This window comes from Parus major, chromosome 7, assembly GCF_001522545.3.
Source record: "Parus major isolate Abel chromosome 7, Parus_major1.1, whole genome shotgun sequence".
NCBI lineage: Eukaryota > Metazoa > Chordata > Aves > Passeriformes > Paridae > Parus > Parus major.
The window spans coordinates 7917148-7929464 of record NC_031776.1 but is presented as its reverse complement, the minus strand read 5'-3'; the positions used below and the strand labels follow the sequence as shown (position 1 = coordinate 7929464).

Sequence of the window (12317 nt, the reverse complement as noted above, 5' to 3'; positions counted from 1 at the left end):
ATAGAATAGAATAGAATAGAATAGAATAGAATAGAATAGAATAGAATAGAATAGAATAGAATAGAATAGAATAGAATAGAATAGAATAGAATAGGTCATCACCTAAATTATTTTTCAAAGCCCTGTAATAATAACAATAATAACTATGAGGAGATAAAAATATTTACACTGTTATTTTTAAAAACCCCAAAACCCAGTCTGGTGTTGCACAGCATGGAAGGAATTATGGGAGATTTGACTCACCATGAGTGAATGTTTTATAAGTTTGTTAATTATTATGACAATTATTACAAATTGTCATTAGGATGCTGATATAAGAATAAATATAACAATACCATTTTTTTGTATATTTCCAGAGCACATTAATATGCGATTAATGTAATGATTGATGCGTTTATTACAGTAGTGATTTACTTCTTTAAAAGCATGTCGATATACGATTATTGTAATAATTGTGATATTGTCTACAGCAATAATTTAAACACAAACGACAGGTCTGAACTCCACTCTAGCCCTCAATCTCTCTCCCGGACCATCACCACCAGCAGCAGCACGTTTTCCGTGTCCCCTCGGGCCGGCGAGTGGCAGGGCTGCATTCCGCGGTATCTCCTGCCATCTACTGATGCTCGGAGGAGCGGCGGCCCGGGAGCGCAGCTCGGCCGGCCCGGGGGAGGCCCCGCGCTCCGGGGCGGTCACAGCCCGCTGCCCGGGGCGGGCCGGGGCCGGGCTCGGCCCCAAACCTCCCCGGGGGAGGGCGAAGGCGCTGCTCTTAATAGCGGCGGCGGCGGCGGGGTGCCGGGCCGGGGCAGCCATGGGGGAGGCGGCGGCGGGCAGCGCCGTGCCCCCGCTGCCGGCAGCCGAGGCGGGCGGCGGGCAGGTGAACGCGCTGACCGTGCTGGCCCTGCTGGAGAAGCTGGTCTCCATGCTGGAGGCGGTGGAAGGCCACCAGCGGCAGATGGAGCAGAGGCAGCGGGGCTTGGAAGGGGCGGTGCGGGGTATCCAGGTGGACCTGGTGAAGCTGTGCCGCAGCCACGGCGCCACGGGCGAGGCGGTGGAGAAGCTGCTGGAGAAGTCGCGGAAGGTGTGCGCTCACACCCGCGCCGTGCGGGAGCGCCTGGACAGGCAGTGCCACCAGGTGCGACGCCTGGAGCAGCACCACGCCCAGCTGCTCCGCAGGGACCGCTTCAAGGTGCTCATCTTCCAGGTGAGAGCCCTGCTCCCGAGCGGGGAACAGCCCAGCGCCCCCCCGGCCACACACATCACCGGTACTAACTCTTGGCCACCTCGGAAACCAGAGCTGGCCTTGTGCTAGCCCGGCCAATGTGCACCAGAAACCTATTAGCCTTAGCAAACTCGGGGAAAGAGTAGTCTTTTGTTAAGTCTTAGACTTGGGGAAAAACAAAACTTTCGCTCTTTTATTCTTAGCAAATTCAGGAGAAACGCCCGCTTTTCCTCTTTGTGGACTTGGGAAAAGAATGTTTTCCTCTCTTAGGAAACCTGGGAAAAGAGCTGTCTTTCTTACTCTAGCAAACTTGAGGGAAAAGCACTTTATTTCTTTCTTCTTTATTTTTTTTTTTTTATTTTTGCTAACTTTTAGCAAACTTTGGGAAAGAGCCCTCTTTAACTCTTGCAGTCTTGGAGAGAAAGTTGTCTTTTACTAGCTCCTAGCAAACATGAGAAAAGAGACCTTGTTTCACTAACCCTCAGCATGTGTGAGAAATCCGCCACCTTCATTCTCTGGAAATGAAGGGAAAGAGCCATATTTTACTAACTCCAAGCGTATATGGGGAAAAGTTTGGTTTTATTGTGTGTTTTGGGGTTTAAGTAAACCTGAAGGGTCCTTACGTTTTTCCGAACTCTCGGCAAACTTGAGGAAAGAGCCTATTTTGCAAACTTGAGGTAGAAATGCCCCTAAAAACTGCCTCTGTGTCTGCCCTGGGAAGCAGGAGAGGGGTAGGGCTGTATCTCCCTGTCTCCTCGTGCCCTGCTTCACTCTGCAGGACTGATCTGGCCCATTCAGGGATGAGCTAAAAATTCAGCTTAAAAACTCAGCTTCCTGGGAGTCCATCCAGTGATAGCAGCAGTTTGCATATTTTCCCCTTTTAAAGCAATGGTCTGGGTAGAAGATGCCGGGAGCTTTAACTAAACACAGGACGTGACTTTCACATATTCAAAAAAAAATAAAGACAGGCCTCCACAAATCACTGAGGGAGGGCAGGGAGAGCAAATGCTGGGCTGGGGTAGTCACAGCTTGGGCACTTCACCAGTGCTTCATACTGAACCTGCCAGCTGGGCGTTACCTCTGCCGGCCACTAACTCTGCTCCTTGGGTTGTTGGGGTGTTTCTCTAAACAATCCCAAAATAAGAGAGCGGTGCTTGATTGTAAAAAGCTGGCAGGCCTGGTTAGTGCACAGGCAATTCCCCCAGAAAGGAAGCCCCCACCTCCCTGCTTTATTGTTCTCCCAAATTACAGTCCAGGCTTGTCAGGCCAGAGGAGGAGGAGCTGCGGCATGTTTCCACCCCAGAAGGAATGTGGAAATTATTCCAGAGACTGGGTAAATTAAATGACACATGTTCTCTGCAGTTCTGCAAGTAATTTAGGATCCATTACTGTATGTCAAAACACTGCCATCTCCCAGGCCCCATTAGCTTATGACTGGCTCCCACCTCCAGGTTCAGACTGCGTCCTGTGTGGTGGGTGCATCAGCAGGGCCTGGGGGAAGGTCATTTCTAACATTTCTCATACCTCTGAGCGTGAGAGTTATGGCCTTGCTGTTGCAAGGAGTGTCTTCCTCCAGAGAACTCAGTATTTACTGTTTTAAGATGACATAATGCAGAGAGGAAAGACAAACAGAGCTCTGTGTGTGCAGGACAGCTGACATTTCCTCGGGTGGGGATCTTCCACTGGCAGCGATTTGCAGGGACTGGGTGAAGGGAACAGCACAAAGCACCAAGAAGGGTTTGAGGGGTAAAGCAGTGTCCTGCTGGCTCGTTCCTGCCACTGAATAGTGTTGTAAAGCTAAGGCCTGTTTAAAACTCTGAACCTTTCCTTAATACTGCACAAACCTAAGGCAAACAAAACACAGGCCCATGTCCCAGCACAACAGATAAAGAAAATCCCCTGCCTGTCTTTGGGCTGGTGCCTTTGGACAGCAGGTCTCTTCTCCACAGCTTTTACAGGGATTTAGGGGACTCTTTCCCCATCTCTCACCAGAAAACATGTCACCACAGTGCAGGATGATGAATTTACCCAATCCCAAGCCAATGCAGATCAGGAACACAAGACTTAAAAACAGAAACACTGCAGTTAAATTTACTGTTTTCAAAACAAAAAAAAATCAGCTGTGAGCTGGGAACTGTTCCTGGCAGTGGTCTGCAGTTAAATGGCAGTGTGGCTGCCTGGAAAGCTGGGGTGGTCAGCAGAGCTCCTCAGGGGTAGGAGAGGGTGACTAGGGTGGGCAGCATCCAGGGCTTTCTCCAGTGGAGTCTGGGAGGAGCTGGGATTTTCCTCTGAGAACTGGCTGCAGCCACAGGGCTGGCCAGGCCGTGCCCATACAGGCTGTGCCCAGGCTGTACCTGCATGCCCACCTCCCTGAAATCTCCCTGCAGGATCTCCTTTCAGGTTGGAGGAGGGACAGTCTGATAGTCAGCGGGGCCACTGCCTTGCTAGGATAATTGTACAGGGGAGAAAACAGCAGGCTGGCTGGGTTTCTGTCCTGCCTTGCACAGGAATCCATGGAAAAACAATTGCAGGAAGGAGAAGTCACAGTAATGAAGCCATATTGACGCCAGATTTCTGCAAAAACAAAAGGGAATCTGGATGTATGAGACTCCTCTTCAGCTGGGGGATCCTTCTTTTCCACCGAAAAAAACAATGCCAAACTTCACAGAGCATGCTTCTCATTAGAACCAGCTTCTCCAGCCTGGGGAGACAGCTCAATATGAAAATAATAATTCACATTTGCGATTCAGCTCTGCATTCACCATGTACCCTAAACTCCCTAATACTTGGTGGGAGCACTGAGCAGAGCCAAAACACACGACTGAGCTCCAGCTCTGCATTTTATGAAGTTGTGCTGCCACGCGCCAGCATCAGCTTTCCCTCTGCATATGCACTGAGAATGAACTGTGTTTAGAAAAGTTCACCTATTTACATATTTTCCATTAAAATGCTCTTAGTTTTCTCTCCCTAGAATGTCTGCATATATTTCTTTAATTGGTGGCATATTTTAAGGGAGCTCCATTCCAGGAATTTGAGGATGCAAATGTTATTATAAATGACACAGCAATTCAGAAAAACACTGAAGTGACTGTTTTAAAAATCCTTGTTAAGCTTTGGCATTGTTCCCCTCTATTTTGTTCTTGCCACATGACCAGCTTTTTTGGTTCTGGTTTGGTGGGGGTTTTGTTTGCTTTTTTAGCTGCAAAAGCAAAATGGAATATAAAAAAGGGCTCATGCTTAATTTTTCAATTAAATGTCATGTTTACTGGTTAAATGTCATGGAAATAGGACAGATAAGTCAAAACTGGAGCTTGGGGTCAAGCACACTAATATTCAAGTCCTTTCCAGATCCTGCTGTTGGTAAACCCTTCAGCCTAAAATGAAGCAAGAGGGGGGCACAACAAATTAGCCATTTTATTGAATCTTCTTGTACGGATCATTGCAATAATCTCTCGCAGAAGCAACTTCAAACTCAAAAATGAGCAGGTGAGGGAACCAGAAGATTTACAAGCTGTATTTCCCTTGCAGGGCAAATACTCTTACATTAATTAATGACAGAAATACCTCCCATGGCTCTTGGGGCTTGGCCCGGCTGTGCTGTGGGAGGACAGGGGGACAGGACGTGCAAATGGGCAGGTGGCACTTTCCTCCTGCCCTCCCTACCCACCCTGACATCCAAGTCTGAAGAGCTCTATTTGTCCAAAGGAAAGTAGGTGGAGCCTGGAGCTGTTTTCAGAAGGATTTGTCATGTTTTGACCTATTTTGTGTTGCAAAACAAGTTTTAGGCTAGTGATCATCTGGACATACAGCAGCAGCATACAGAGGAACCTGGACTGGGGAAATGCCATCTCTCCTTCTTGTAGGTCATGGCCTCATACAGCAAATGTAACAAAAAAAACCCCAAAACACAACAAACCAAAGTAGAGCAGACTGATTTACCTCATGCAGCATCAGAAAATCAACACTTCTTGAGTAAATTAACTAGCTGTTCACTCGGGCCACCCAGCTTTGCAGTACACTGTTATGGATCTTATTCCTTTTCATAAAAGGTAGGGATGAAATTATGATTTGCAGGAAGTTCCCAAGGATGGCTGATCAAAGCCACAAGGAAGGCACTGATTTTAACTATGCAAGTATTACTAGTGTTACCAAGACTTGTTTTATGCAGAGAACTTCCACTATTCTATTCATCTCCTGCATGGAAAAACAAAATTCAGAAGAGCTAGCTACCTACAGTCAAGCCCATCTGAGGAAAAGAATGCAAGGGCTTTTTCTGATCTCAGATGTGGAAAATATAAAGATGTATTGCTTTCTTAGAATTTTAGATTAGATCAAGAAGAAGAGATCAAAGTTCTACTTCTTTTGGCATGGAAAACAGTTATGCAGTTTGTAACAGCTGGCATTTTTCAGTGTATTGTTCTAGTCTTCCTAAATGAAATAGCAGACTGCTTAAAAAATGTATCAAAACAAAATATAGCTGTCACATAAACTTGTAAGACCAAACAGTTATCAATAGCCCGCTTACAACTTGTTATCAGTAACCATGTTTGAAATAGAAATGTCTGTTCCACCTCAGAGAGTTCCTGCTATACCACCCTCGTGTTTTCAAAGCATTTTACTTAATTTATTTTCATTTGCATTTTAATAGTTCCTGTAATCCTAAGGTCTTTCGGAAGCATGACATAGGAAAGCGTGTCATTCCCATTTTATAAGCACACAAATAGATGCTCAGAGACTGATGTTTTCCAGAGCCATGCAGGAAAGCTTAGACAGAGGGGTGAGCACTTGAATTCCAGTACTGCCTGATAGCCAGAGACCACCTAGGATCTGCTTTTAGTTGAATCATTAGCTCATTATTATGTGGTATATTTTTGTTTGGTTTTTTTCCGCTTTGTAAACAAGGGTAGTTTGACAGTCTCTCTTCTACTCTGAAATTTGATAAAAATGATAACCAGATTTGTGTCCATATTCTTCTAGAGACTGCATGCAGTACTTCAGTTTAATATGAATACTGTAGACAGAGCTAAACTGACCTTGAGAAGGACCTTACAGACCCATCTCTGGCTCAGGCTGCGCTCTGATTACACTCATATGACACTGCTTTCCTAGATAAAATACTTTAAAAGTACAACCCACCTCTCTACTCATTAAAATCGGAGTTTTCTATACCATTCAGGCACTTACACCTGAATGTTCAGATGTCTAAAGCTGCACATGATTACCTAGGTTTGGAAAGAATGCACTAGACATGAAAATTATGTTTTATACTGAGTTCTCGTGCTCTGGGGAATAATTCAACACTGCACCCACTCATGTAATCCACATTTCATTAACTGCAGTGGAGAGAAAATATAAATATTTGTACAGCAGTTAACAGCTGGTTTCACTTAAAGCTGGTGCAGGTTCCCTTTGTTTTGTTATCTTGGTCACTGTTGCTGATGGTTTCATCAACATAATAGGTGTCAGAAGAGTGTGGCCTTCATTAGATGTTCCACTGCAGGCAGAGGGTTTGTAAAGCTGTGTGCCAGTGTGTGACTGAGGCCAGTGGCCCAGAGAGGTGTGCAGGAGCTGTAGGAAAGGAGCATGTGCAAACTGTCAAACTAACATTCATTTCTTTGATACCTTCCATTTTTATATCCACTAGAGATATTAACCAGCGTACCTGAATCACTGTGCATACATGTGTGTGTATATATATACGGTATAAAATTATTCTGCCCATCTACATTGCATATTCTTGAGTTCCAGAAGGGCTACAAAGTAGTCCTAGTTTTTAACAGAATCACAGAATAACAGAAACAGGTTGGAAATGAGATCACCGAGTCCAGCCTGTCACCTAACACCACCTTGTCAAACAGACCATGCTGTACCAGCTGTCACGTCCAGTCTTCTCTTACACATCTCCAGGGACAGTGACTCCACCACCTTCCTGGACAGCACATTCCAGTGTCTAATCACTCTTTCTGTGAAGAAATTCTTCCTAATGTCCAGCCTAACCCTCCCTGACACACAGTTTAAGAGTCCTCTTTTCCTAACACTGGTTGCCTGGGAGAAGAGCCTGACCCCCACCTGGCCACAGCCTCCTTTCAGGGAGTTGTAGAGAGCAATAAGGTCACCCCTGAGCCTCTTCTTCTCCAGACTAAACAACAACCACGTACAACAGCCTTGACAGCAAATTTAACCCAAGACACTGTTGTCTGCAGTGATCACAACTGTGTGCTCAGTCCTGAAATAATGAGCATGAACTTGGAAGTGTATGTGGCCTTTTTTCCCCTTTACTGTACACTCAGGCCCACTAGGGACAGATCTGAGACTATTACAACCATTTCACTCTGCACTTACTGCTTTTTTGTATCTAAAGATAAATGTGGAGGGAGGAGGGAAAAGGAAATCCCTCCAATGCATGTGAGGAAGTGAAATTGCATGCACTCTGAAAATGATAAAAAAGGTAATGAATAAAGACTATGCAAATCCAAGGCTCAAAGCACTGAGAGGAGAAGGGAGTGTGCAAGGAGCCTCATTTTCTTTGCATGGGTAGATGCTTGCAAAACCCCCACAGAACAGAGTGTTCATTGTGCTGCCTGAGCTGCTCTGGGTTTAGAGCTTCTGCACTGGGTGGGCACAGACATCCCTCGTCACCACCTGCAGCTTCTGCCCTTGCTCAGCCTCTTTTGTTTTTAGATTCTGTATCTTTTCTTGGCTTTGTTTCTAAAAAGCAATACTTTTCTTGTTAGCTAGAAACTTCTGTTTTCTATGTGGTACAGTGTCTTTTTGTATACCATATTTGTATCCTTACATTTCAAGGAGCTGTCCTATCCACATTATAATATTTACCAACAAAATGTATTAGTTTTTTTTTCCTTTTTTTTTCTGTAAATAGCTATAAAATAGGATATACTCTAAACATCATGAAGTTCATGGTTTCTCTGTATCAGCAGTCCATTTTTAACAGTACCATACATTTTCCAGAAGTATGGCAAAAGTTCTAACTGCATTTGCCATTTGAGATATTTCCCAGATGCAACCAGCATCTCTGCAGGGATATTCTCAGTCTTTGGCTCAAGAAACTGAGAGCTCTGTGGGGTTATGTGATTTCTGGAGTTCTGCACAGGGGTCTGCAGGACAACCTCCCTTCCCACCATACCCTCCCATCTCCCCAGGGATGGGTGTACATCCTGACAGCTAAACTCTCATTAAAGGGTATCTAATATAAATTAAAAGAACAGGATTTCCATTCTGCATATGTTCCAAGTCACTTTGAAAGAGTAAAGCTGACAGTTCATAAGTCTTAAACTTTACCAGACAGTGGTTCAGGGGGCTTTGAGTGGTTTGTTACTGGTTAAGTGTATTGAAAAAACCAATAAATGTTCAGCATTCACCGCAACATCATGGTGGGGGGGCGGAAATTGTTCAGGGTTGTGCTTTCTTTATTAAATTTGTGTCCTGTGAACTATGAAACTCAAGTATTGTCAATTCTTTCAGGAGGAAAATGAGATCCCTGCCAGTGTTTTTGCAAAAGAGCCCATTCCTAGCATTACAGAAGGAAAAGAGGAGCCTGTTGATGAGAACAAAACACTGGAAGAAACGCTGCACACAGTGGAGCTGGGTTCAGATGATGAAATGTTTCACGAGGGAGACGATTTGGATGACAGTGCAGAGGAGAAAACAGAAGAATCAAGAGCTGAGAAACTTAAAAGATCCAGCCTCAAGAAGGTGGACAGCCTCAAGAAAGCGTTCTCCCGCCAAAACATTGAGAAGAAGATGAACAAAATCAGCACCAAGATTGTGTCACCTGAACGGAGAGAAAAGATCAAGAAATCACTTACTGTGCATCACCAGAAATCCTCCTCTTCAAAGGGCTCCGGTTTCAAAGTGTCTCCCCTGACATTCAGCACCAAGAAAGGCCGTGAAGGAGAGAGCCCCACAGAAGCTGAGGACAGACCATCAGAAACAGCAAGCAACGAGCAGGCTGAGAACGAGGATGAAATGTCCTTCGCCGACATGCACTCGGATATGACACCCACCACCTCCCTGGCCGAGGAGGCCAAAGCAGCCGTCGACTCCCTGGAGAAGGAGGCCAGAGTGGAGGGGAAGGCTGTGATGAACAACAACATCGAGCTGTCCATTGTGGAAGATGATGAAGAGTACAGGGTGCCCCTAGAAGTTTCTAGCCAGAAACTGTTCGACGAGAGAAACAACCCAGTTGGTGGGGAAATGGAACAATCTGATGAAGAAACCACCCAAGCAGCTGTCCTGCAGGTGGACCAAACAGCGTAAGCAGCCCAAGCCCCCCGTTGCCTGCCAGACACACACAGGTTTTCCCAGGTGAGGAACTGGTTTCAGCTGCACAGGCAGGAGAAGCAACTCTTCCATCCTTTTCTCTGCAGTGATAATTTATTGCTTCGTGCTGGAATGCACAGTGGACAAGGTCGATGACTTAAGCCGCAACGTGCTCAGTTTGAGGCCGAGTCACTGGTGTTCGTGAACTTAGAGATGCTGCCAACAACTGGTGTCGGAGACCAGCAGGAAGAGAGGGGATGTCTGGTAGAAGCAAGCTGATCTGCTGGCTTTCTTAGAGTTAGGTCCGGGGAACGTGTGGAGTAGTCAGGACCCAAGCATTTCTGTTCTCTTTTCTTCCCCCAGTACTTCCCAGCACTGTGAGCAGTTTTGTATGTAAATGTAGGAATACCAATGAGAACATTTGATTTCAGTTGCCTTGCCATGCTCCACGAGTACTAACAGCCTCAGTAACTGTGCACACACGTGTAGTTTGTTTGGGGCTTTGCTCCACAGCACCGTGGGACTAAAAGAGCAGAGTATTTGGAGGGCAAAGCTGAAAACCGGTTCCATCCATTTCATTGGGGGAAAGATTTTTGCCAGTAGTCACTCACTATTCATTTAGAATAAATCACTGTTTGGGGGCGGGGGTGGGGGGAGAAGTATTTTTCAATCTAACAGAGTTATGGAAATACATTAACGACAAGCATGAATGTGTGATCAGTTACTGTACCTTTAAGGGTTCAGAAATTGAAAAGTAAGAAATAGGTGTTTGATATGAAGGTAGCCCGAAGAAAATATGAAGTGCTATGAAATGTAAAAAAAGCAAAAATAACCCCCCACAGTATTCAATCTATACTCCCAGCTTAAAGTATATATACTCAGATAACACTAATTAATTCATAGTCTTTATAGTAATATACTATCAAACTTTGCACCTGCACCACTTTGTATCTCAGAGTATTTTGAAAATAGCATAATTTATCTTTTTACAGATTATTTCATATATAGAGCTATATCTACACAGGAGAGTTAGGTAATTACAGGGATGTAAGGACAATTTCTTCAAAAAGGTGAAGTACTCTTTCAGACATTGTCCAAAGGGAACAATGTGTTATGGATTGAACTTCATGGCAGGGATGAGTTTATGTAAGTATGAGCCTGCACAGCCACAGGATTTGGTTCTCTGCTAGTAACTTTGATCAAAGTCACCCACCTGCTCTCAAAATTACTAGTCTAATTCTTCAAAATTGATTGAAAATGAAAGGCTACAAGGTAGTTTGTTCACTATGAATGTTCATTCCTGTCACTTAAAGGTAAGGGGCAAGGGAGGAAAGGGAAGCACAATACCCACAACTGTTCCCTTACATCCTTGGTTGTTTATGCAGTGGGTTATTTTTATTTTTTTATATACATAAAAAATTCTACTGATAGTTAACATTGCACTAAAAGGTTGCTTCCTTTTGTGTTTAGAATCACAAATTACAGGGGAAATAAAAGCTACAGCAGAAGTACCATTATGAAATAATTAACAGGTATTACTCCACAGGGATAATACCTGTAACCAGTAAATCACACTGGAAGTTAGTTAGTCTGAGCTTAGTGTAGGCGAGTACTATTAAGAGTTAAGCTCTTAAGTGCATGGTATCATATAGAAGGTTCTGTTTCTAAGAAAAATCATGGCATAACTCGTGCAGCTATATTTTTATTTTGTATTAACTACAATGGATTTCAATAATTTTTACTTGTAACTAACTATGAATATGACAAATAAAAGCATAATATAAAACACAGCCATGTCAGTCTTTGGGAGAAGCAGTCTGAGAAGGCGGCAAAGATGAAATTCAAAGATCAAGTATTTATTACTTCAGTTCATGTTCCTCTTGTATCTATACCATTTTCTTTCTCATCCTGTGCTGTTGTTTAGCAATGCAAACACCAGTGCTTTGCTTTCTAGACACCTGTCAGACTTTTAGCCCCTGTAAACGTACTCAGGCACTTTCCAAAATCTCCTGGCTCCATCTGCATCTTTGTATTGGACTGCAGCATATTCCTAACACACTAAATAGTCTGAAAGCATATTTATAGTGAAGCCTATGTTCTGTTTATGCACACAGATAAACTCTTGTCTTCTAGAGTGCCACATAGTCTTTAGCGGGCTTAATTTTACTGACAGACTAAAGAAAGCACGTTTAACCTTTATGCAGCAGCTGTCAACCTCCCACAGCCACCAAGTGCTAACCAGGAGCCCCAGCATCATGTTTACATTTTGCTTCCAGATATGCTGGTTTGTTTGTGCTGCTAAGCTTTAATTCAAACAATACCCCTGGCCATGCTTTATTCAGTTTTAGAGATGCTGAAATGAATCCCATGCGCAGTGTTCTAAGAGCATTACAATGCTGTCCAGTAAAACCATTGGAAATGCAGATACTGAGCATCTGGGAGAATTAACTCAAATACCCACTTCAGAATACAGCACACACACAGCCATCAGTTGCAGGAGTAGAATTAAATGTTTTCTCCATCACAATTGCACATTTACAAGGACAGGTGGGTCTGTAATCTTAACAAACAAAAGAAAGCATGCTTTGCGAGAGAGAAAAATGTTTACTCAACTCGTGAATGTCTGCTTTCATGCTGTCATATAAACCAGAGGAAGCAAGCTCAGGCTCTCAAGATGTCCCCCAAGCTGTTTCTTCCCCTTGCCTTCCATTCTCAAGGCCTGACTGAAAACATCAGCCTGCAGAACGCGCAGTTTGAGGGAGGAGACAGACTGTGGGGCCAGCAGCGCTGTATTCTTTCGAGTATCTCAAGTATG

At 44.2% G+C, this 12317-nt stretch overlaps 1 protein-coding gene across 1 annotated transcript; it reads left to right on the top strand.

Moving 5' to 3' along the window:
- Window positions 1-796: 796 nt before the first annotated feature.
- CAVIN2 (caveolae associated protein 2) lies at window positions 797-11292 on the top strand. The gene is made up of 2 exons (XM_015635475.2): window positions 797-1204; window positions 8705-11292. The coding sequence occupies exons 1-2, from the start codon at window positions 812-814 to the stop codon at window positions 9497-9499; spliced, it is 1188 nt and encodes a 395-aa protein (XP_015490961.1). The 5' UTR covers window positions 797-811; the 3' UTR covers window positions 9500-11292.
- The last annotated feature ends 1025 nt before the right edge of the window (window positions 11293-12317 follow it).